At 37.0% G+C, this 25,361-nt stretch overlaps 6 protein-coding genes and 1 long non-coding RNA gene across 9 annotated transcripts; 3 read left to right on the top strand and 4 right to left on the bottom strand.

Moving 5' to 3' along the window:
- Positions 1-2,291: 2,291 nt before the first annotated feature.
- LOC118439116 (serine/threonine-protein kinase 3-like) lies at positions 2,292-6,057 on the bottom strand. 3 transcript variants are annotated; one of them, XM_035860153.1, is made up of 6 exons: positions 5,743-6,057; positions 5,455-5,676; positions 4,994-5,173; positions 4,483-4,918; positions 3,921-4,091; positions 2,292-3,853 (listed from the first exon to the last, which is right to left on the bottom strand). In XM_035860153.1, the coding sequence occupies exons 2-6, from the start codon at positions 5,625-5,627 to the stop codon at positions 2,924-2,926; spliced, it is 1,890 nt and encodes a 629-aa protein (XP_035716046.1). In that variant the 5' UTR covers positions 5,628-5,676; positions 5,743-6,057; the 3' UTR covers positions 2,292-2,923. The 3 variants fall into 3 exon arrangements, with proteins under 3 accessions (XP_035716046.1, XP_035716044.1, XP_035716045.1); XM_035860151.1 differs by having other exon boundaries at positions 5,754-6,057; XM_035860152.1 differs by having other exon boundaries at positions 5,455-6,057.
- Positions 6,058-6,605: 548 nt separating this feature from the next.
- Positions 6,606-7,661, bottom strand: LOC118439108. Its single transcript, XM_035860139.1, has 2 exons — positions 7,460-7,661; positions 6,606-7,383 (listed from the first exon to the last, which is right to left on the bottom strand). The coding sequence occupies exons 1-2, from the start codon at positions 7,617-7,619 to the stop codon at positions 6,965-6,967; spliced, it is 579 nt and encodes a 192-aa protein (XP_035716032.1). The 5' UTR covers positions 7,620-7,661; the 3' UTR covers positions 6,606-6,964.
- A 667-nt stretch (positions 7,662-8,328) lies between these two features.
- Positions 8,329-9,098, top strand: LOC118439099. Its single transcript, XM_035860125.1, has 2 exons — positions 8,329-8,504; positions 8,562-9,098. Exons 1-2 carry the CDS (start codon positions 8,354-8,356, stop codon positions 8,948-8,950), a joined length of 540 nt encoding a protein of 179 aa, XP_035716018.1. The 5' UTR covers positions 8,329-8,353; the 3' UTR covers positions 8,951-9,098.
- A 564-nt stretch (positions 9,099-9,662) lies between these two features.
- On the bottom strand, positions 9,663-13,737 carry LOC110860192 (aminopeptidase N). The gene is made up of 13 exons (XM_035860072.1): positions 13,487-13,737; positions 13,258-13,416; positions 13,053-13,182; positions 12,844-12,994; positions 12,643-12,673; positions 12,506-12,566; positions 12,351-12,424; positions 11,628-12,274; positions 11,427-11,558; positions 10,886-11,326; positions 10,645-10,815; positions 10,336-10,561; positions 9,663-10,219 (listed from the first exon to the last, which is right to left on the bottom strand). The coding sequence occupies exons 1-10, from the start codon at positions 13,735-13,737 to the stop codon at positions 11,175-11,177; spliced, it is 1,788 nt and encodes a 595-aa protein (XP_035715965.1). The 3' UTR covers positions 9,663-10,219; positions 10,336-10,561; positions 10,645-10,815; positions 10,886-11,174.
- A 2,953-nt stretch (positions 13,738-16,690) lies between these two features.
- LOC118439125 lies at positions 16,691-17,340 on the top strand. The gene is made up of 3 exons (XR_004837244.1): positions 16,691-16,996; positions 17,075-17,158; positions 17,245-17,340. It is a non-coding gene; the product is annotated as an uncharacterized LOC118439125 (long non-coding RNA).
- A 3,416-nt stretch (positions 17,341-20,756) lies between these two features.
- LOC118439079 lies at positions 20,757-22,365 on the bottom strand. Its single transcript, XM_035860107.1, has 3 exons — positions 22,283-22,365; positions 21,617-22,171; positions 20,757-21,532 (listed from the first exon to the last, which is right to left on the bottom strand). The coding sequence occupies exons 2-3, from the start codon at positions 22,020-22,022 to the stop codon at positions 20,940-20,942; spliced, it is 999 nt and encodes a 332-aa protein (XP_035716000.1). The 5' UTR covers positions 22,023-22,171; positions 22,283-22,365; the 3' UTR covers positions 20,757-20,939.
- Positions 22,366-23,416: 1,051 nt separating this feature from the next.
- Positions 23,417-25,029, top strand: LOC118439094 (zinc finger protein 716-like). Its single transcript, XM_035860122.1, has 3 exons — positions 23,417-23,583; positions 23,759-24,520; positions 24,589-25,029. Exons 1-2 carry the CDS (start codon positions 23,417-23,419, stop codon positions 24,504-24,506), a joined length of 915 nt encoding a protein of 304 aa, XP_035716015.1. The 3' UTR covers positions 24,507-24,520; positions 24,589-25,029.
- The last annotated feature ends 332 nt before the right edge of the window (positions 25,030-25,361 follow it).

The raw sequence follows: 25,361 nt of genomic DNA, 5'->3' as shown, positions 1-25,361 counted from the left end.
AGCTTTTATACAACGTGTGAGATAAATGGGTCGCCTAAAATTCCCTTCAAGAATGACGGGATCTGAAATTTGGCCGGCCCTGGATTTGTATGGTATAATGCCATATTTTTCTGGAAATTCATCTTTTTTTCTTACTTTTTCCTCGTTTTGAACTTCAGGAGGATAAGAGCTTTGAAAAAAATGGCACCCCGGAAGAATTTGTGGGTTAAACGTGGCGTACGATTCGTTACCCGTGATCGCCAGTTTTCCGAACATTTTCTTAAACAATTCCGGACTCCGGTTACGGATCCCTCCTTCTTGTATCTACCTGTACTTTTGTGCTATTTTCTTTATTCCTCGTTTGAACCTCAAGTCATGGGCTTTAATTTGTGATAAATAGCTTCTTGAAATTTTGAACATGTTAGAATCAGCGACGGTAGGTATTTATGGACAAGGTTTGAGCATTTTTTTCTTCATTTTTTTGACTCTTTTGATCTATAACTTTACAAGGCGACCGGTTTGAATAATGAATTCGACATTTTTTGAATCACCAAACTATCTAAAGTTATAATTCAAAACAATTTTTGAAATGCATACTTGTTTAAAAAAGTACTAGTGATTTTAAAATTTCTTTTTTTCGTATTTTTACAAAACGCAATCACTCATTTTTCTTGCAGCTTATTTTCAAATAAACTTTTTATGGCCTTAAACATGTTTAACGAATAAGTGTCATATATCAAATTAAAGCTATTGAAATGGGCTATCAGAAAACGGATACCAGGATTTTTTCCGAATGCATGTTCGCCCCTACCAAACGTTGCCACAACTAGTGCCTTAACTAAGAGGACGTTCTTTACTTACTTTATCATATCCAGTAACCAATTAAACTTTTTTTTAAATTTTTTTGTTTTTTTTTGAAGACAAACCCGTAGACAGGAAATATTCAAAACTTTTCAAAATTGTCAAGTTTGCTAAACCTAATAGAATAATGTGTGAGTAAATTAGCCCACGCAATATATTCACATCCATAAAGAATTTTTTAATCCATAATTAATCAGTAAATTAAAATATCTTACGTTGCAAGCACGTCCAAATAATCGAGTATGCCCCCCGTCGCCACGAGGGTGACATCAAACAGCATAAAGAACCCTTTGAAAGCCACCACGGCTACGTAGTATCCATCAAGAAACATGGCAACCACTTTTATCCCAGGCCACGCCGAAGTCATCTCGCCACCACAACTTGTACAATATCCAAACCCATATCCGAGATAGGGTGGGCTGCACGAATTTTTTTGGAGACGTCGTATCCTCATCAACGTTATTATTATGCACATAGCGTTGGTCATTGTTATCACGTAACGTAATATTGTATTGCGTCGATTTCTGTGGAGAAATTCTGATATAAATTAATAATTAGATAGTTCTGTAGTTTTGTAAGTTAAAACAATTTAAATACGAATAGCCCGTTTTGTATTTATGCATCTTTGTTTTTAAACTAAGCAGTGAGCGAACTGCGTCGAGTTGGTGTCTGTGCTGTGGACAAGGAATTGAGTATGGGAAAGAAACCAACATATTTATACATATGTCAATAAAAATGGTATTGCGTAATTTAAAATTGCTGGGTTTTAGTATACCCAACTAAGATAAGACCATTAAAGTCGTAATCTATATGCATTCATCAAGGAATCATACAACCTGGGGTTATGCTTAATTCAGAGGTATTGAGGTTAAAGTTTAAAATAGATTCCTCCTGGTTTTAATAATTTTAATGCAAAGAAAAAAATTTTAATTTGCAAATGCAGGCAGTTAGTGAGAATTTGTTTAATTAAAACACAAAACGCTGGCAGCATAAAGTACTGTGTTTTTGGGCGTAGATTAGTTATTTAGAGTGGTAATCCCTAACTGCTTTCTCGAATCATCCATGAATACTATAAATGATTAAATAGTGTTGAGAAACCTTGTTAACAAAAGAAATTGACATGGACCCAATCAAAAGTTACGACATTTTTATTTAAAAATATGCATGGGTTCAATTCGGCATAGTTAGCTTCTATTTTGTATTCAAAATTTATTAAAAGCCGTTTTCTGTAAAATGTCTTTGTGTTTCATTATTTTTTAAACAATTTTTGTAGCCAAAAATTGAACTGCGGAGTTGGAGTTGAATTTTTCCAGACACAAATATCTGAATAATTTGCAATGTTTGTCTGACATTATCGAGTAAAAGCAACTATTCCCTGTAAAACTGTCGAATACGAAACTATTGAAATTGAGAAAATATGCCAGTAACACAAATAATGCAATTTCTTTCTAGACTCTTATTCAATTTTATTGTGAGCAGGTTGCAGTGTGTTTGTAAAATATTTACAGGCATGAAAGTGCACTATAACAATAAGTATTGAAGCTGGAAGTAGAGCTTGTGCATTAGTTGTAATTTAGTAATATCTTTTTTGAAACAAGAATCATTGCTTGAGCAGATTGAGCTTTAAATTTAAATACTTACGTAATTCTTGTCTACTTGTACAACATTGCCCTTTTGAAAGTATGAAAGTACACTAGTAAATAATAACAAGCCGGAGGTGGCACAACCGTATTTTATCCTAAGCAACGTGATTCATAAATATGTGGGTACAAACTTTAGAAGAATTAAAAGACGGTGGACTAACATTTTTTTTAAATTTCTATCCCTAATCTAATTACTATTTTTATAAACTAAGGTATTTGATTAGTATCATCAAAGCACCAAATCTCTTCCGCAAGTTGTATTACATATTTGTTGTAATCAATTTTTTTCAATTCATTTAAACGTTGAATTGCCAGTAGATCTGTGTTCTGAACGTTACCATATTTAAGTAATCATGCACAGAAAAAGCCTCACAAATTTCTGTGGACTTGTTTTTATATAAAACAAAATCCAAGGCTGTTCTCAAAGCTTTTGGATTCCCTCATAGAAAGTCGACTAAACGCCCATACACGCTTTCTTCCTTTCCTGAAAGAAGCTCCCGTCCCTCGTCTGATTGATTACTCACTCCTGCCAAGTACTTGGCAGCTCCAAAACTGCACCGATTGTCCCTTGCAGACCTTGAATCTTCCCAATATTTCTTAATAAAGGCCACACCAACCTCTTTAGCGAAGGGATGCACTTCCGTGTAAACAACGTCGACTAAGCCATCGTCAGAGAAGTGTTCAAAGTGTGGTAGATTGCAACCAATTAACACTATTAGCGGCCGCCTTCTTCCATACTTTCTTAGGATGTTAATAAATTCTTGGAATCCTTTGACTTGCTCATCGCTATAATTTAGCACTTTAATAACCATAAGCCAAGGTTTCTTCAAGGTCTGACATTCTTGAATAAATTCGTCAATTTTTTCATTCAACTGATCCCCATTCAAGTCCTTGGGAACAGTTGTTTCCATCTTGTGTCTCAATTTAGTTAGGAAACTGAACGGCAATATTTTTCTAAGTTCTTGAAGATACGGTAGTATTTTAAGCTTTGTATTTGCAAAATATGTGGCGGAATCAATTTCCGCATTGTTTCCCGAACCCAAGTCCAATGTTATCATGGGCGCGTTTGTAAAGCCTTGGTGTTTCACAAGACTATTTGCTAATTCGTAAAGCACCACACGTTTTCCTACACCAGCTCCGCCACTAAGGAAAATTACTGGGACGTCGACATCCCCTGCGGTAGCAGTTTCCAACTCCGTAATGTATTTACCAATGCTGAAACTACTTGCGGGAAGATTGAGATTGCCCATTGGAAGTAGCAACTTTTCAAGTGGTACAGATCTCACGTGATTATCAAACCTTTGCACTAATTGTTCTGCAGTAGGACGCAGAATCTGGTTGTCGGACAGCATGTCAAAAATTATCTTGCTCTAAAATAAATAAATAAACATCAGGAATATTATTCCAAATGATTTCGGTTTTTAAAAATGTATATACTTGAAATGGCATAGATTCTTCAAAATCTTTTGGTAACTTAGGATCTTTATTTCGCATATTAGTTATTATCTGCAGACGGGTCGATATGTTTTCGAAATTAATGCTGAGTTCGAGAAATATGATTCCCAAAGCGTAAATATCCGTCTTGGCGTCGAATTGGAGTCCAGAATGCTATAAATTCAGATTTTTTTTCAAAAAGCGCTTTTTTGAAAAACATACTTTTTTGCTTAATTAAGCGGCTTTTTTGCTTAATTAAGCGGATTTTGTGCTTATCAAAATCGGATGCTTTTTTGCTGTTTTGCTTTATTGAAATTTTTAACATGGTAGTTATATAGTACGCTGCTAGATGGCGACTGTTAAAATAGCAAAACAGCAAAAAATCATGAGCAAAACAGCAAAACAGCAAAAAAGTATGTAAAAAGCAAAAGCGCAGTACAGCCTTCCATGCTTTTTTGCTGTTTGGCGAACACTGACTCCAACGTTGATCTTAAATAAATTCCAGTCACCCATAGTGAGAGAATGTGGGCTAAATAGTATCAAAAAATGGGCTGCTTTAGTTTACCTGTTCTGGGCTCATATATATCTCGGTTCCTAAGCCAGATTGACTCGCAGAAAATTTCCCGGATAGAAATGCATGTGTATTTCCATCGACAGCCTGATTTATACTCTGTGATTCCTTCCCTACTTTAGCCAAACCAAAATCCCCAATTTTAACAATTATTCCGGAAGAAACGGAATCTTGATTTAGATAGATGTTATCAGGTTTGAGGTCTCGATGAACAATTTTTCTGGAATGGACGAAATGCAGTCCAGACGCTACTTGTGATACAAAATTAATTGAATTAATTAAAGTTCTGGTTCTATTCCTTTGCATCCAATCACGAAGCGTGCCTAAATTGCAGAGTTCAGTCTGCAGTGAGATGCACGCTATTATAGGAAAGTTCAGGGGGTTAGATTCCACATTTGAACACGAATTTGGAAGGGGCAACTGCTGTTTCCTGGAAATATTTTATATAAAATGAAAAATAATTTTTTTACCAATTTTAAGAGTCGTCGAATATTTGAAAATATACCAAATCTCCCACAACGGATCAACTTCATCCCATTCTTCCTGCTGTCGCATTTCAAAGCCAACTCTTAAGACCCCCACAACATTGGGGTGTTGTTTTTGTGTACTAGTATCAGGACTTCCCACTTTCAGAAAGAATTTGAGTTCTGCCATTTGGTCTGTTGCTGACTTAACTTCTGATCCGCTATCAAATTTCATCACAAATTAATGAGGGAAATCACGTCACCTTCGTAACTGCGTTAAGTTTGTAAACTTACGAACTTTTATTTACGAACCAAAAACATGCCTTTGACGTGCGTAAGTTTCGTAAGTCTAATTTCCTTAGAAATGTTTGTAAAAGTTCGTAAAGTTTGTAAACTTACAAACCTTACGCAGTTATCAAGGTTACGAACGTTGTCGTGAGTTCCCTCAATGTCTACGTAGTGTTTGTTGCGACAAAAAATAATAAAATTAAGTTTGACTTACTCGTAGGAATTGAAGCCTTGATACAACCTTTTGATTGCATATTTAACATTTGTTCTTGTGTGCTCTGCTTCTACTACTAATCCAAAGGAACCAGAACCAAGAATTCTCAAGACGTTGAAGGGTTGGCTGGAAAAATAAGTTATTGTGAAGGGTTCAAAGTTTACATCATCCATGGTATCGCGGGCTCTTAATATTTCCCTAAGTTTTGAACGGGATAGACGTCTAAGATTTATAAAAATTTATGCATTAATTAAAGAAGACTAGATTAAGTTATTTAATTAATGTTACTTTGTATATACGTTATTTAATGTAATGTACAAACACCAGGCCAGCTGCTATAAGCGAGGACACGTATTTAGTGAGACGTAAAATTCGTTGTGCACATACTCTACCTTGTGTTTGAGAACAAGGTACATATGTGTAGGTTTTCAGATTGCATTGGTATGGTGAAAATGGTTTTATCTGCAAGCGTAGATTACATTTATTGTCAGAATTGATAAAGAAATGGTGGATGTTAAAAACTAAGACCTTAACTGGCTATAACTATACCCAATCCACGAACGAAAACGAACGAAATGTATTAACGAAGTAAATGCACTTGATAAAATATACATAGTTGATAATTTTTGTTTATTAACAAATCTACAGCGTGATCAGGGCAGAATTTTTTTCCTTGCCAAAAACTACAATTGTGCTGTAAGATCGGCATGACGACATATCCAACATTTGCATAATTAACTCAACGACAACCAAGTATCACAAATATTCCTTTAAAAAAATGCTTTCGGATGAATAATGTATATGACTCCCCCCCCCCGGATATTGTTATTATCACTGTCTAATTTAAATACATACATATATTCACCAACTGGTGTAAATTTTCCCTCATGAATTTATTTATGAGTAAACTCGTCCCAATGTATTATAAATTTATACAAGTTGGTATAAATATTTATTTACACTGGACAAATAGCACTGTCCCCGGGGCATTTACACAAAGCGCTTATCAGTATTTTTTGCAGTGCAGAATTGTAATATTGTGCTAAGTGCAATCAGTGATTGCTGGTAATGATTGATCCGAAAGTTTAGTTCATTCCTTAAACACTACATTCAAACTTTTATTTCCATTTATTTTATAGGCTGATGCAACTAAATGTACAATACAATTTGTATTATTTTGTCTTCTTGTGCAAGCAGGAAAGAAGCCACTTAAGTATTCAACTTGGTAAGTTTGCATGCCAAAATTGAAAATTCGAAACTAAATGGATGAAATAATATTTTCATATCTGACAACATACATATAAGTAAGCATTATGAAATATTGATATTATAGAAATTAATTTTTATATAAATATTATTTTGGTAATATATAACCTGATTTACGAGATATTGATGTCAAAAAGTAATTGGAGTCACAACAGTTTATCTTTCTGTATCCCTTTGTATTTGTACTTCACTCACTTATTATAAATAATATGCTCTTATTCAAATATTTTCAGCATATACAATTTTACCCCGCCAACCATTTAACTCTATCCACAATTTTTTCCACCATTGCAGCATACACCGCCTTGGTGCACCGCTTGGCCTGTGACCACCCAACCTTCCATGACTCACCGTTGAAAATCTCTTTATATAAAATCACCAAGAAATTGCTTGCGTCCTCCTTCGTTAAACTGCAGATGCTTGGGGTAACCTTATTATAGCAGGGGATGTGAGAATCGTACCCAATTCTTTCAAATTGTTGACATGTGTAATTGTTCACGTCGTAAACGACATTAGAAAGGGTGAGGGTCATGCTTGACTTCACCAACGAATCTTGTAAGCAGAACCGAACCTCACTAGTCCAATTCTTCCCCTGTTCCGAGAAGGAGGAAGCTTTCTGGAGAAACGCGTCGCAATACTTGTACCCGGATGCGAGTGGGTAGCCTGATAAAAAGTGCAATATATATGTTTAAATTTATATTTTCCAGGATTTTTATTCTGTAATGGTATATTTATTTACCAGACGGACCACACTGCAATTTCGTCTCTATACACAGATAGAATGAACAATCGTCTCGGATAGCCTCACAGTGGGTGGCATGTTGACCATGTGACGCCGTAAAAAGGAGAGTAAGTAGTACGAGGGATGATTTAATACTCAAAATTAGTAATTTACTCATTTTTCTGATAGAGTAGTGAGAGAAAACTTTACTGAATTTGAGCAAGGAATTGTTATTCTGGGGACAAATAAGGAGTACCTTCCTTTTATGCAATTTATTTGCTTCATTTTTCCTATTTGCTTTAGCTGTGCGATATTTAGCTTAGGAAATATTTGAACAGTATACAAAATCTTATAATCTTTCATTACCATGAAATTAAAGGATCACCACAAACACCGTATTTTAAGTGATCCTTTAATTCTGGATTCCATAATTTAATTACGGTGTGTCACCCGCAACATGGAATACAAAACATGAGTATTCTGTCCATATGGGAATCGTTATACATCAATCAGGATGATTACTTGGTAACTGGTGGTAAATAATTTCGAAAGTGTTGGACATTTGTAACAAATGATTTGTTGATGGATCACTCTTAAATTTTATGATCACAAGAATTTCCACAACATCGATTAACTGATCTGCTAACTTTTATCTGATTTAGATACTGGCATTACTATTTAATTGATAAGTGTGCGTTCAACACAAGTACTTAATTTAATATACGTAACGTTCTTGACACAGCTTAATTTTACCGAAATTGCTAATAAAATGAGGCAAATTAAAGGAAATTTATTACAATTTTTGTGACATAATCTTCAGCGGCATCGTAAACTAAAGATAAAATTCTCTTCATAAATAGTATCCCAGCCACAACAAGTTTCACTCATGTTATTTCCTTCAAAAGTAACGAGATGACGTTCATAATAACCATTTTAATTTCTTCCACCCTTCTCGGGCTCTCTACCACCCAAATATTTCCCAACTTGACCGGTTGTGAGCCGAAATTGGGGGACTGCTCATTTTTTAGATGCATGGACAACACTATCCCTTGTGGAGACGGAGGTACATAATTATCAAAATTGTAGTTATTAATTTAAAAAAACTTTGCTGTCATTTCAGGATACGCACTTGGCTACGGGATAAAAATGTGCGAAGGCTTCCAAAGAAAGAAGTCGTCATTTTCCCTCGCCGGACAACAATGGTTGGACGACGTGCTATTCTGTGAGCAGACAGCCTTGCAACCATGGTCTGTCCCAAATCCGTTCTACACTTGTTCTACACTCGAGTCTGCAGGGGCGGTGCACCATAGCAACTGCTGGACCAAGTCGAGCCCGACCTACTGCTCTCTATCACCAGAGGATTTGTCCAATTTCTTGGTGACAGCGAGACAGTCGGTGATGCCTCCTGTAACGTTTGCTTCTCTAATTAAGCCATGCGATGTTGTGAGGGAGTGCGGGTTGGATTTCTATGACGAGGTTTTGTTAGATACGTTGCTCCGGGTTGATTAGGAGATAGGGCCCAAATAAAAATTAGGTAAAGTATAACAATATTTAATATAATAATAATTATTACGCATGAATGCACTTTCTACAAAATAAAAAAACTGCATTATGTCTTAATTGTATCGATGAGAAGTGCCGGTATTCTTGAAATAAAATATTGTCGTAATAAATCAAGATGACCTAACCATTGGGTAATCATTATTTTTCATGCATTTTAGTTTGTTTAAAATTGCTTCGTTTTTATGCTAAATAGCAGGCCACTGCAACAGTAGTTATAAGACAACTTTTTTTTTCTGACTTATACATATTTAACCGATAGCGTCATGTCATGTGTTCGAAGATCAAAATATACGTGTCACAAATTTTTACTAATGGGTGTTCCTGCTCATCACACGTTTCAAAATCATGCCAGCGGAGCTGAGTGTAAATCTGGGATTTTCTCCAAAAAGAAGGAATATCAGTGTAATCACAGGATGCCAGTTCCATGGATCTTTTGGGTTTCGAAGCTGATGATGAGCTTCTAATGTTGTTTGCGTTTAAAAAGTTCTCAATGAGGAATGATATGCAATTCGGCCAGGAATGCGCCAAAATATGTATGTACGCAGCATGGGGGCGACGTAAAGAAAATGTTAAAACAATTCATAGATGTAAATTGTAGTTACAATTTCCCAAATATAAATGGTTTTTATAATCTCAGATCACCCTGTAAATGCTTACATTTAAAAGAAATCCACATGTTTATTATAGTCAACTATGGGGTTCAGTTCTTACGGAATTAAATTTATAGGCTTAAAAACGAATTTATAGTTAAATTCTGGCTGCATGAGAAGAAATAGGTGTTAAATTCTGCTGTATGATGTTTCTTTAGAATAATTTGGATACCGTAACAAATGCAGAAATAAGAAATGTAATTGATGGATAAATTAATGTTGCAGAACTCGGGGTGGTTGCAATGGGAGTTGTTTCACTAAGGGTGGTTGGAGTAGAGAATGTTGAGAGAGTGGTTGTTGCAATGGAGGTTGTCACAGTAGGCGTGGTCACAGTGGGCGAGGTTTCAATAGAGGCAGTTACATCAGGAGTGGTTGAAGTGGGAGTGGTCGATGTCGGTACGGTCCCTGTTGGTTGCGTTGTCTGATGTTCTGTCATCCACTCGTAGATGGACTTTCCAAACCTTATCTTCCACGCAATGTTGGATCGAATCATGTTAAAGTACGGATATAGAGATTCCCTGATATCGACAAGATCAGCCGCCTTATCCGTGACAAATTGTAGCAACTAAGCAAAAGTTCCAGAAATAAAATAAACCGATTTCAAAATTTTAAGAATCACGTACAAAAAATAAACATATGAAATATTTAATATCAGTAAAGATGTACATAAAACTTGCATACCTCATCCAAATCTTTATGCCTTGACACGTGCTGACCCAAGCTGGCGATGATGGCCCTAATCGGTTCTGCACTTCCTCCCCCAATGCGATCAATAATCATTCTATGCTCATCCTTAAGGAATTCTATCACGGCAGTGCGACCCTGGTTGTTCATGGCGACTCTTTGGAAGACCAAAAGGGCATGCGCTTTTTCAATAACAGAATCATCTAAAGCCAGTTCGAGGACGCTAGAAGTGTTATTATGATACCAATTTCTTTAAAGATGTTACAATTAAAATTATTATTTTATTCATTGATAACAGTTACTTACTAATACAGAGCTTGAACAGTTTTCAAGCACGCCAATGCGTTCAAATATCTCAGTTTTGCTGGATTTTCAATCCTAGTAGTATTATACTTTTCCAACATAAAAATCGTCCCGTTAATACCGTTATTAGCAACAATTGAACAAGTTATCGAGGCTTCAATGTCCCTTGGGATCCTGCATAATTACTATTTGTACCAATTTTTATAGCTATGCCGGTTGTAATTTTAATACCTATAATTCTCACCTTCCTGCCATGCGGCGTAATGCTGCAACGCATAACTGGTACAAGAATTAAGTCGGAGCGCGCATGCCCAATCGATCAGTTTGGATCGTAGAATTCCAGCTGCACCTATATGGACGGTATCGTTTTGTTCAATGCCGATGCGTTCGAGGGCAAGGTTTAGACTGCTAGATAAATAGTTCTGGAACGAGATAATAAAAATTATCGTTATTTGTATTCTTTAATTAAAAAAGATAATGAAAAAATAATTAATATACTCGTCGTAATGCAAATGCCTACAGTCAAATTTTAATCATTTCACCCTATAAGCGTCGATTTCTTCTTGCGACTGCGCGAATATATAGCCCTGTCGTAATTGTGTAAATACAACTTCCCACACGACAAAATGATCTTCTTGGTCTAAGTATTCCGTCAAACTTAGAGCTGTCTCGATCTCTACTTTACCTAAAAATTAAAAAGTACCATACATTATTATGTAAGTTATTTCACCCTGTTTTAGTAAAAAAGTATTTCGGTAAAATTGTGACTAAATTGCAAGTGTTACCCAAGAATGCCAAATTAAAGTAGTCATCCAACAATTGACTTCTACTCAAAGGAGATATTTTTGTGGCATCACTATTCAACTGTTTGATAATAAGTCCAGTGAACCAGTCGTCGTATAATACTCTGTAATAGCCTGACAACGGAGAAAACAAGATAGCCTTGGTGCACAAAATAAATTATACTAGATTCCACAATAATTCACCTGTCGCATCCGCATTGACCATGATCCACTTCATTATATCATGATTCATTATCTTAATCGGAACATCCGCCTCCAGCCAGATTTTCGGGATCCAATTCTCCAAAACTGGGGCGTCCTGTGTCACCACGGTGACGGGAACCCACCAGAGGGCAACACTATCAGGATCGGCATACCGCTCTTGAGAAATGTAGACACTATCCCGATCTCTTACACTCACGCGGACAAGGGGATGACTCTTCTGCAGCGTCCACGAGTCAAGAATCCTCTTAACTGTAACTCCTTCCGGAAGTCGGTTGTCCTCTTGTGCTGCAACGTTCAAATAGTGGAACAAATCGTCCCCAGTGACCGCCTGGTAGGTCTTGTTGCTCAAATAATACTGCAGCCCCCTTCGATATGTCGGTTCCGTGAGGAAGTTCTCTGTCATGCGGTTAACTGAGGCTCCCTTTTCATAGGTTATTCCGGTAAAGTAGGAATCCACCTGGTCTGGAGTGACGGCATCGTTTACGATGGGATGCGAACGGGCCGAAACGTCAACTTTCATCGAGTACTGGAAGGCATCGTTGAGAATAAACTCTCGGTGGCGAAATTCCGGCCGGACCGCGTCTACGCCGAGGAAGGAGACGTATGTAGCGAAGCCCTCGTTCAACCTGAAAAATTAATATTTTTAGGTACTTAATTTGAAATTTTTTAATTTCGTCTTGAAACTAGAAAAGTTTTATGCACCATAGTTCATCCCACCATTTACAAGAAACTCGGTTGCCAAAGTTCTGATGGGCTAATTCGTGGGAGATAATGGTCTAAGGAAATATGGATTTTGTAAATTTTCAGGCTATTAATTTTTTAATTGCATTGAATTGAGTAAATATTTAAAAGTTAACCGTCAACAAGTTTTTTCCAGTTTCCAGAGTCTCGTCGGGGTAATAGATAAGATAATCTTCGCTGTAAAAAATTATTTAAGGATGTCTAATTAAATTGGCGAGCTTGCGTAAATAAAGATAAATTGTGTAATTGATACCGGTAAATGTTTAGGCCATAGTTTTCCATTGCTAAAAGTATTAAGGTGAATGATAACGCAGCATGACAATGGTAAAGATAAGGCATACTTAATTACGTCAATATGTCGAACATCACGAATTGATTAAATAATCGAATGACACAACTGCTCCACTAAACCGACATACTTACGTAATTATTATCAATTTTTTTGCAAACTTACCAGAATTGTAATGCGGTATATGGACCGAGTCCATTTTAGGCATGCGATACGTCGTGCCGAAATATGAGTCAAAGAACGTTAACAATTTCGCCGCAATTTCCGCCGAGTAGTTGCCACCACCTCGTGCTATGACGGGAGGAGGGGCATAGGTCTAAAATTTGATAAAAACATTGAAAACACTAATTAATTCTAAAAAAATCTCGCCTCACCCTGACAGGAAAATTAGCAAGTCCTTCCGGCGCTTCGATGTAGTCTAAGTCGGAAACAATCGTGGCAAAAAGATACGTAGACATGGGAACAGTGGGATTAAAGGTGGTCTTATTCCAACCCGGAATTGAGCTATTGAGATACAAATTTTAGATTTTAATCTAGATTCTTTTTTATTTCAAATATTTAAATTTCCCGGGTACTTACAATGGTTCGACAGTCGCTATGTCACTGTTTCCCAATACCGTGGTGTAATTCATTTTATGGATAACTTTCAAATTAAAGACGGCCTTCAATCCCGGCTCGTCGAAGCAGGGAAAGAGCTGTCTCGCGTGATAAACTTGCATTTGTGTAGTGGCGATACGTCTAGTTGACATGGAAACTTTAAATTTTTTAAATTTTTTTAAATTAATTATGAAACTCCCACACTACTTACTTCATTGTTCCATCTGTCCCAGTGTAATAGCTAAGATACAATCCATCCCAGCTAGTTGTGCTGATCGGGGCTAAATAAATTATCGTCATTTCATACCGATTTTCCGGAAGTAGCACCACATCAGTCGTGACGGTCATGAAATGTCTGTCATCCCCGGAAAACAGAGGTTCTCCCACAAGACCAATAATTTCCGTGGTATCATTTAAATTTGTGACAGAAATGGTGTAAATTTCTAACACGTTGGAATGCATGGTGATCACGCTTGTGGGGTTGGCCGGACTGAAGTTAATCGCCACCTTACCCCGCACTGTGTACTGGGTCCCGATGCCAGAATCTTCTTCATCGAGGAGGACATGGAGTTCCAAATCGTATTTGTGGGGGATGTAGGAATCGTTGAGTCGGTAACGGGGGGATAATTTAGGCAAGGAGGAGATACCGTGGGGAGACTTTTTATAAAGTCCTGGAAATCCGTGAGCCGTTTCGATTTGTAGGGGTGAAAGTGACACGGGCGTTATGCAGTACCCGGACAATAAGGGGTGCAAGAAGGGACATTGTACCGTCGGTGGGAGAAGATTATTGAATAGATGGACAAGGCAGTCAGATTTATAGCAGTCACTGTCACCTTATCTAGCATTTGATTGTGTTAGTTAATGTACAAGCGTTGCCAATCTTTTGCGATAACGTAGCAGAGTTATATATTTATTATCTGGCGACCATTGACAATCGCGAGGAATAGTTCGGCATGTCATTTTAACGCTGTTGTAGATAAGGTGATTAAACCACATTGCATAACACATTTTTTTAATAGTTATTAAGTTTACAATGCTTAACAAATTCTTCGATCATTCTTTATGTCCGCAGTTTAAGAGTTACAGGGTGGGTTTTAAGTTTGTAGTGAATACAATAAAAGTTGTGGGTATCAATCAGCCAAACCTTATCAGAGCCGGAGTTCATCGTAGATGTCCACGGCGAAATAGCGATTTATGTGAAAAATAATCTAGCATTTCATCATTATTATGATAGCTATTGGAGTTAAATACTTTTTGATTAATGTTTGACACTAAATATCTAACGATTTATCAGTATGTCAACGGATGTCATAAGTAGCAAGGTATGCGGATATAATTGATAAGAATAATTTTTTATCAAATTTAAAACCAAGTTGGACAGTCCAATCCTTTAAATTACGAATTTAGCAATTATATAAATGTAGTTGTATGTATGTCCCACCAGGAAGCTAAATTGATTTGCGATAATTGACCCGTGCAAAATAAGTAATTAATTTTCCTGTCAAAATATACAGGTTTTAAGTAGAGTTGCATCATATTCTGAATCATCGATTACAAATTGATAACCTGATTTGTGGATAAAATAAAATTCGTTCCTACCAAAATCGTCATTCTTAAATGTAAATATAGAATATTGCTGCGTTTATTATCTTGTATTTCGTGCATTTATTCTTAAGAGAAAAGTGAGGTGAGATAAGTAAGCATGACTGATTATATTAAAAAATTATTACGGATGCAGTGAAGTTTATGAATGCTTTCCCACTTCATGACCATGCTTTAAAAAATATTAATTACTAGGTTATTTTGTGGTGTCCGAGGCACCACTGTAATTCCTAATATGAAATTAAATATTATAAGCCAAATACATTAAAACAGCGTTCGTGGCGAGTAAATGTAAAGGATACGGCAGCCCTTCCCGTCACATAAGATGTGACCATATTTTGGTCTTGGTGGTAAACGAATATTAAGGGTACGGCATTTTACCGACGTAGAATATTATAACAATTTTGCTTAATAGAAGAATATGTATCCCACATGTTTTTCTGTGTGGCAAGCGAAGTTGTCCTCCTTTTTTTGAGGTCCAAAGAATTTTGTAGGGATATATACGTATAATACCATATCAACCAATAATGGGTAAAAGTTTTACCCATTATCCGGTCTTACGGTAAAACAAGCATGACAGAATAAAAATTTGTTAATTTAGTACAAGGAAATTGTGCCGAAATCGGATGATGAATAATTTGTAACGTTTGATTGCCTTAGAAAATGCGAGAATATAAAGAAGCCAAATATGTACATACGTAAGCATGATTTAAAAAAATTATAAATATACAAGGCGGTTTTGTGGTGCCCGTGGCACCACGATGTGGCCTACGATGTAAGCTTGAACAGCCAGAGCCACGGCCCGACTCTGGCTCTGCCCGACGATCTGGCTGCCGATCGGGCCGACGATCTGGCTGCCGATCGGGCCGACGATCTGGCTGCCGATCGGGCCGACGATCTGGCTGCCGATCGGGCCGACGATCTGGCTGCCGATCGGGCCGACGATCTGGCTGCCGATCGGGCCGACGATCTGGCTGCCGGTCGGGCCGACGATCTGGCTGCCTATCGGGCCGACGATCTGGCTGCCTATCGGGCCGACGATCTGGCTGCCGGTCGGGCCAACGATCGGGCCGACGATCTGGCCTTTGATGTGAAGTAGAACAGCCAGAGCCACGGCCCGACTCTGGCACTGCCCGACGATCGGGCCGACGGTCGGGCTGGAGATCTGGCTGCGGCCGACGTTCTAGCCTTGAACAGCACTATGCGACGTAATATGTGAGTGCCCCTTTTTGCTATCCCTTCAATGCAAAATAAAGCATTGCAGGGATGCGTTACAGACAGACAGACAGACAGACAGACAAAGCTGGGTAAATATATAAGTTAATAGTACTACACATTATTCCGTGTATTGCAAATTATGCAAGATTTATGTATTTACATAAACTAAACTAGAGTATATATCAGCATTGCAAAATGCTAAATTTTCCTAGGATAATTACAAGAGTATATAAATGAGTTGAAATATGGAGAAACTAATAATCTTAGCCAACTTGTTCTCAGAAAACTTTTGAATTATATTTCGACAATTTGATATATTCCTTTCTTTGAACAACTACCTGTAGTTCTGGTATGATTATTAAGGCATCATTGCGTGCAAAATATATAGATTTGTTTATAATTATACAGGTGAATGCAATCAACCAGAAATTTCTGCAGAAAAGTAATATACATCCCAGACAACAATTCGTAACTCTTTCGAGTATAGAATTCGTTACGAATATCTCGAAAAAACACCGATTTCGAAAGCATGACGAAATCGTAGTTAAATCTGTACCAAAATAATTAAGAATTCGTTAAGAACTCGGTTAAAATATTCAGTATCGAACTGAATAAAAAATCGTTACAAACTCGTCCCGATTTCGTGAGATATTCGTCACTTATTTGAGGAACTCGAATTTATACCGAAATCATAACGAATTGATCGGCCATTATATTTGCTGACCAATTTCTCAACAGTAGTGTTTCAGCCCTTGTCATGGGTTGAGGTCCTCCCATGACATCGTCTTACAAATAGAAAAAAAAAAGTTTAAGAAACAAAAATATTGTTTCTAACAATAAGTTCCCGGATTCTCCTGATGCCTCCCACTCAGAAAAGGAAGCCCACCCACAGATCGCGACCGTAAGTGAAAATTATATGTAAGCTTGAATTCGCATTAATTTTAATTCTTAACTAATAATTCATTATGTTTTTTTATAGGAGCAAGATTGGATCACCACAAAGTTCATATTCCAACGTGACCCTGGACCACGGCATATGACCGTCTCTCAACCAAAGACGAAGGTATGTATATGACTAGTTTATACGATCATCGTATTACGATGTGATAAATTTCACATATTTTCATCACTAATCATGTCATTATTTAGGAAGCAAGAGCTGCCCCATCAACCCACTCCAGGCGTCATCTATTTTGTCATCTGATTTCTGGTCGTCCTGATCATCGTATTAATTTTATTGATTCGAATTATTAATCGTATTGTTGTTTTGTGTGGTAATATGAAATCATAATTCAATAAATTAAAATTATTTAAAAAATCCGAAATTCATGCGAATTATTTCGAACTCGTTGTGAATTCGTCATAAATTAGTCTAGAATTCGTAACGATATCGAAAACGGGCATAATTTATACATTACAAATTCGTAAAGATTTCGGAACTATTTCGATGCGAACTCGGCTACTGAAATTCGAAGAATCGTAAAGAATTCGAGGTGATGTTGGGGACATTTAGTAGTGATCTCGTACAGATTTCACAGAGATCGTAACGAAATTGGTACCGATTCGTTGTCGAAACTGCTCTCGAAAATGTCTCGAAAGAGTTACGAAATGTTATCTGGGATTTATTTAGATATTTATATAACCTAAAAGAAGATAGTAACTACCTTATGTGGTTTCTTCAAGTTTGCATACGCCAAGTATTTCGCACAGCGTCCGATATACTATTAACTAGCTCCATAAAAACCAAAAACTTATCATGTTACTCAAATTTCCTAGTATTTTCTCATTGGCAACAATTTTCACGTTGACGCCCTGCTCAGTTTTTGCGAATATATGGCATAATGCCTTTATCGACGCTGATCTGTACTTCATATTCACTCCGGAATACTTCAACAGCGTTGTAGACTTCGAGAATGAGTTCCCTTATTTTCATCCCGTAATTGCAAATAACGCCTATACCCCGCTGCGCTTGGAACTCCTCTATCACACAATGTACAAAATTAAGCACCCGCAAGAAAACTATAATAATTTAGAAAATTCGTCCAGATATAAATGCATCTTTGTAAGTCTAGAATCGACAAAAGGTGAGGAACAAAAATGCGAAAATTTGCTCAACCTTGCCGGTATTTCTTTACGACAAGAATATATCTATGGTTACCTTAACAGTCAAAATGATGAATGTCGGGAATTAGCCGCTATAAATATTGGCTCCGCGAGACTTGTAATTTTCCAGTTCAGTTTACCCTCCCACATTCTTGTTCCATGCTTAACATGCGATACAAGCGCACCGAACATAATCCCTATTAATACTATTTCCCACCGCGATATTCAAAAAAGTTGGGATTTACAGAACAGGAATATGCACAAATTTGCAGTACTTGGCTACGTATCTGTCAACTCAACATGTAGTATATTCATTAATGGATTTGTTAATTTCAAATATGTAAACACAAACATCTGTCCAATGGCTGCAATTGGTCATAAGTATAACTTAACTGGTCTTAAGTACGGCGTCGGCGAAAAACTGCTGGAAAATTTTAAAAATAGGAATTTCGGACTCGTTGCAACCTCAGGTACAAACGAATTAAACCTATTTACGTACTCCATTCACCAGGTTAGTTATACGTACATTAATTTCGTAACAATTACCAACCCGCCATCCGCGTCTGTCGGGGTGGAAACTTTTAGTTCCCCATTTGACACAGGAACCTGGGCGTGTCTGCTGGTTAGTATCTTGACAATATTGGTATTTTTAATGTACTTGGATGCCAATCAGATCAATGCTGTGGATTTCTTGCCTGTCCTGGCCGGAAAGTTGATTGTCATTTTATCCATTTTGCTCGGCCAGGTCGACGAAAGTATGGGGAAGGCATACAGGACTGGAAAAGCGGCATTTGTTATTATAATACTGTGGCTGTTGTTGGATAAAATGATCTAATATTAGGTATTTAGGTTAGCTATTTCAAGTAGCCTTTCATAACGGATGTTTATGGCACCGACTTTATTGGACCTTTGTACAGTGTCAGCTCATTCTTAGCATTCCCATTCTTGGGAGAAGGATTTAGCACTTCCTTTCTATTTAGGTCAGACACTTTGGAAAGTGTCGTGAGGAACAGTTTCATACATTTATTAATACATATTCTATTACTCATGATGTCTATATAATCATGTTGCATGTTGACAATAAATTATCAGTCGATTGGCAACCGTCGTGTTGTATCGTTGTTCATTATTTACCACAGCTGTTTGGGTATATACTTCTCATGGCGAATTTATACCAGGGCTCGATATACTCATATTTCGCGGTCATCTTTCCTCCCAAGACACCGCGAGGTATGGAAAATATTCTCGATTGGGATGCTCACATAGTAGTTGCCGACATGTTTATTGATGTTGACACTGGCGTAATGAGTTCTTACCTGTTGGCGCAAATCCTGCCGGAATTAATCTCGAGCGATCTCGGTCAGAGTTTAAAATTTACTGAATTCCTGCAAAATTTCAAAGCAAGGATTGTCTTGGCGATTAAAGATCAGCCGGTAACTACTTTGGTTGATAACGTGATCGTGCCAGAAACCACGGATTCTCCCACTATTATTTACTTTGCTCGGGAAGACGTAATGGATATGGAGATGAATGTTTATAGGACGTTAGGAAATCGTTATTTTGCTCAAAATCGGGGCGACTCCCCATTTAAAATGGTGGAGTTAGAACATGCCAGTAGAAATTTGCTGTCACCATATATCGCGAAGGAATGGAGACGATTGGACGAAGCAGCTTTGATGCAGAAGTGGAACCAAGTTCATAAAATTGCACAACTGATACCTAGTACGAAGACTTGGATGAAGAAAGATCAGTATTTCAAAATTGTGCAAGATTTTCTTGGAAATCCGAGAGAACCATTGACATTTCATGAGGCAAACTCTGTCTCAGTGGAACTTATAAGACCTGTTTTTCTCGTTTGTGGAGTTATCTTTGGAATTGGCTTATTTAGGTTTCTTGTAGAAAATCGAAAAGCTATAAAACACGCGGGGACTGATGCGGTGCATGGTATAATTAGAGGTTGGATTTATCTATCTAAAAAGATAAGTATGATGATTGTTCAAATAATGAGAATTCGGGCCTATTTTACTAGTAAATTATAAATACTAACAGATATGCGTTGGTCATTGCATATGGTTATTTTATTTGCCTCTGTTCATATAAAATATGCTTATTATTTTTACGTATTTATTTTTATTGAATCTTTAAATATATAAGTACTAGGTTATCTTGTGGTGCCCGTGGTACCAAACCTGATCCCGTCACTAATTTGTAAAAACTTATTTATATTAAAAACTAAAATTTGTTATATAATTATACCCAGTTTCTGCATAATCTCATCTGATATTCTTAATTAATTATCATAGCTCAATCTGTATAGTTCAGCTTATAATTATTCTGCGGACGAGTCATATTTCAAAAAGTAGACAATCAACATCTTTATTTTACTAATTCATTAACTGATTCTTGCTAAATAAAAAGCAATTTAGCAATAATCGGATCTGGTTAGTTAAATACATTTATAAACATTATTCAGATCATGCATATGCCAGCAGTTACATGTAAATATGTTAAAAACTAATTGTAAAATAATAAATAATTAGTTTTAGCCCAGGAAGCAATATTCCACAACTTTACTTCTTTATTCGACCAATACTTAAATTAATATAATTCAGGTACCCAACCTTATAATTTTTTACGGGAAGGAACTTTAACAGTAATCGTGACCAAATCGTCTTGCCCGTCGGGCGTTGTTGTTATCTCAATTTCATTCAAATTTCCGCACACTTTCTCAATCGCTTCGATCAACTTGTCCTGCAACTTGCAGGCTGCAAGGCTTCCTTCTTTTTAAAACTTGCAGACGTTTCCAACTCCACCCACCCTCCAGTATTTTGCATCACAGTATCTACCTTATCCGTCTGCACGGCCAAACCATCGCCCTCCTCCCCCCACTTGGCCCCACTGCCCACCATTTTATTAAAAACATCTCGCCAATCTTGTACCTTAACGTGGACATCTTCCCATGGAATGAAATCCTTGTCACCCAAGCCATTCTTTTCCCTTAGTCGAGCAACCCCCACCCTGTAAACCTTTTGGCAGAACGTCCTCAACTCGGCTTCCTGTCCGGCCTCACTTCCACTAAATGCCACCGTCTTTTCCGCCAAGATCCCCAGTACGGCGTCGCTTGGTTGGTTTGCCCATTTAGAGGTGGACTTGAGCAGCACCTTTCTACACTGCAAGGTAGAGAATCGGTCAGGGATGTGAAGAAATTTTAACCCTCTTTGGAAATTCCACTTAGCGGAAGCCCCGCTTTTCTTATCATTACTGACAAAGACCAATAGAAATTTTCCAGGTGTCAATTGATCAATTTTTTTCTTAAAACACCACCAAATAATACCTACGGAATTATTAAGGTATTAGTCAAAACCGTTGTTGGCTAAGATATCAGTAATTAATTTTAATATCACAATAATTTGCTCACTCTCATACAAATCGATCTGATCATGGCAGAAAATTATGGTATAGTCGCGCTCCTCCCCTTTCTTTAGCGCGTCTATGACAACCGTGTAAACGAAGACGTTGTCGACCGCAACAAAATTCGAATCAAGGCATTCGCGACTTGAAATCTTGACCAGTCCGACGTTTGCCTCTTTTCCCTGGATAGACATTTCATTCCTTATCGCCTTTACGAGAAGCGGCATGATTTCGGAGTTCGTTCCGTGGAGGAGAAGCGCTTCCGCCATTTTTTCCCGGAGCTGCCCCGTGTTCTCGTACACGGGGCGATTCAGAAATGGTGTGATGATGTTGTCCTGCAGGTATGCGAGCTGTGGTTCAAATCCTGGATGAGTCTCTCGAATCGTGGAGAAAGTAGGGGGTGCAGGTGTCATTTTTGTTGTGGGAGGAATCTTGACCTCTTCAGTGGCATCGAGAAAGACTTCTTCTTCTCTTCATCGGGCTGATTTCTACGACCCCGGTGTGTTTCCTTGAAGATGGATTTAATGAAATTTGCCGGGTTTGGGAACATTGTTGTTATTTTCTGGAGAGAAATTGAAAATAAATTAGTGATAACTACATAATGATAAGAATTATACAGTATTTCGAAAATTGTAATTAAGTATACTTATTTAATTACGAATTGAATTTTTACCTTGAAATTTACCTAGCAAAGAAATCAGTTGGTGGAAGGCAATCATAAAATGGCGAGCTTGATGGCTGTCTCCTTTATCTTTTAAGGGAACCCAATAACTAGGATGGAAATAGCCTGGTACATTTTACAAAACTACTTATGTGGATATGTGAACCTTTCGTATAAGGGTAGATTTTTTCCGTCCCTTAAGGACTGCGTAGCATTACTGGATATACAAATGTGTATTTGGAGAGGCTGACATTGCCACGATAATTTCGCCTTATGAAGATATGTCAAGGGAAGATTGGACGGTTGTATTACAAAATGCAACCAGCAGAAAATCACCATCAGGTCAATACTCTCTAACTCTGCTTGTATGTACATGCAGGAACTATGCATAAAAATGATCATCGGTAAAATTACACTTTCTGAATGTCTATTTCGTAAATACTACATGTTAGCATAAAAAGGTGCATTACATAATTACACACTGTCAAACAAATTAACGACTGTGTACTATGTACATACGCAGATATTAATCAAATTATGGCATAATTTGACATTGTTTCGATTTAAACCCCACTGTCCAAAAAAATAGAACCCTGTTTTTCTTAAAAATGCCCACTCCAAGGTTTGGAGTCCAAAAACCATTACATGACCCTACAAATACCAATTGGTTACCCAACTCTTTATCTCGAACTTTTAAGATTTTGCCAGTAAAACTAGTATTGAATACGTAGAGAAGCTTACTATCAGACGAAATACTCATCCTGAAACATTAATCACTGCTAATGCTCGTATATACTTACTATGTACTTAAATAAACTTTGTTTTAAAATATTTTTAAACCTTGAATTTCTGTGCTTAAGTAAATATTTCATGCACAACCAAAGGAAAGGTTTAGGTGAACAACCTGGAAGGGACGAAATATTTCTTTCTGTTTATAAATAAGTTACCCTACCACTCATGCACATGCATGCCCAAATCTGGTTCATTCACACCTTAGTTTTGTGATTCTTTAGAATATTTTTTTCGTACTCTCGATGGCATATTCTTGTTAATTTTTTCTGTGAATTATTATTTTCTCTAAGGAATTTATAGGTAAATTCCGATCTTTATATTTCCGCATTAATTTAATTAATCCGCTAAATTAACATGAACATATTACACGTCGTTAAGAAAACTGTGTTAAACCAAGATAAGAAGTTTAAGTGCGAATTCTGCGACAAATATTACTTTAGGATTTATGACAAAAATGCTCACTTGAGGCTAGTCCACTTGAAAGAGAGGTTATTCCATTGCAATTTTAAAGCATGCGATAAGTAAGTAACCGAACAAAAATTTTGAATATGAATTTAAATTTGCAAATTTATTATTCTTGCATTGAACAGTAATTGATATAACACGAATTTTCTAAATATAAATTATGAAAATTATTATTTTTAACTATCTTAATAAATATTTACTAACTAATCAAAATATTCCGGTCACCTCAAGATCATTCCATTCCGCAAAACAATTGGAGACCCACAAACAGGTCCACCTCCCTCACGATAGCAGAAAAAAGTATGAATGCACCAAGTGCCCGGAAACGTTTCTTCTAGAACAAACTTTTCGCTCCCATTTGGCTTCCCATTCTGGTGTTAGGTTCACGTGCGAAGTACCAGATTGCGGGAAACGGTTTGCTTGTAAACCGAAATTAAGGAAGCATACGCTGCGTCATACCGACGTCAGAAGTCACAAATGTGGTATTTGTCCTGGAAAGGCGTTCAAGACTCTGGTTGAATTGCGCGCACATCAGAATAATGTTCACGCTGCTGTTAAATTGTACAAATGTGAATCCTGTTGGAGATCCTTCGCCGTGAAGAGCCGTCTGACGAGGCATGTCAAAACTCATGATGCCAACAGGGCGAAAACGAAGTGTCCTCAATGTCCCAAAGAATTCAGTTGTCCTGAATCTCTTCGTGTTCATTTTAACTCAAAACATCGGGAAAGAGATCAAAACAAAAATAAATGTTTCGTATGTGGAAAGATGTTCGCTTTCAAGATTTCCATTAAATCCCATATAAGAAATGTGCACGGAGCCGGGGAACAAGCAAAATGTTATTTTTGTTCTAAAACATTTAAAACAAATAATATAATGAAGCAACATCTTATGACGCATACTGGAGAAAAGTGTTACAAATGTGACCAGTGCGAGGCAGAGTTTGGTTGGATATCAGGCTTGAGAAGTCATAGAGTATAAAAAATATTGCAATGGTATATTTTACTAGCTAATTCTGCATTTCTTATAATTTATGTATCATTAATTTGTTTTTCATATGCAGGAAATACATTCAAATAACCGAACCAGAAGAGAATGCCCACATTGTGGAAAACAATTCCTTAACCATGCCCATTTCCGAAGCCACCTTAATTTACATCTACATAATAATGGACGCCGTCGTAAAGTAATTTGTGAGCTTTGTGGTGAGCAATTTGCACGGCGGCATTGTTTACAGGAGCACATATCGGCAAAACATACACTGGAAAAAGCATTTGCGTGCAAATTATGCAAGTTTGAAAGTGTATATGTAGGGTGTTTAAGGACACATGTGAAATTTCAACATGGCACAGAGAGACGCATTTCGTGCTATTTTTGTCCAGCTATGATAACTCAAAGGCAAATCCTTTATCATTTTGCGAAACACACGCGAGAATTGCATTTGCTTTGTAGGGTAGAAAGTTGCAGGCGGAGGTTTAGAAATTATGAAGGGAGGAAGAATCATGAGGAGATAATTCGTGGAAATAAAATTACGGAAAATTAATTTGAGTTGCATTATATTTGTTAAAAATGAGATATTACAAATATTTAATTGATAAAGTTTCATTTTATGAATTTTACTGATATAAATACATTTTATTGTTTATGTCCTAAAAAATAAAATTTACTCAACCACTTATTGGTAATGTATCAAATAGGAAAAATTTATAAGAAAAAAAATTCATAATAAAATATAACTTGAAAAAGTAAAAGATCTAAGGTGAGGTAAGTGCACTTAAAAGTATAAAACAAGCCCCCCTCACCCCTTAACATTACCTCGCCTGGGCTGATGATCAC

The sequence above is a fragment of the Folsomia candida genome, unplaced genomic scaffold (genome assembly GCF_002217175.1).
Source record: "Folsomia candida strain VU population unplaced genomic scaffold, ASM221717v1 Fcan01_Sc030, whole genome shotgun sequence".
NCBI classification, from domain to species: domain Eukaryota; kingdom Metazoa; phylum Arthropoda; class Collembola; order Entomobryomorpha; family Isotomidae; genus Folsomia; species Folsomia candida.
This window is presented reverse-complemented; position numbering and strand designations above follow the sequence as displayed.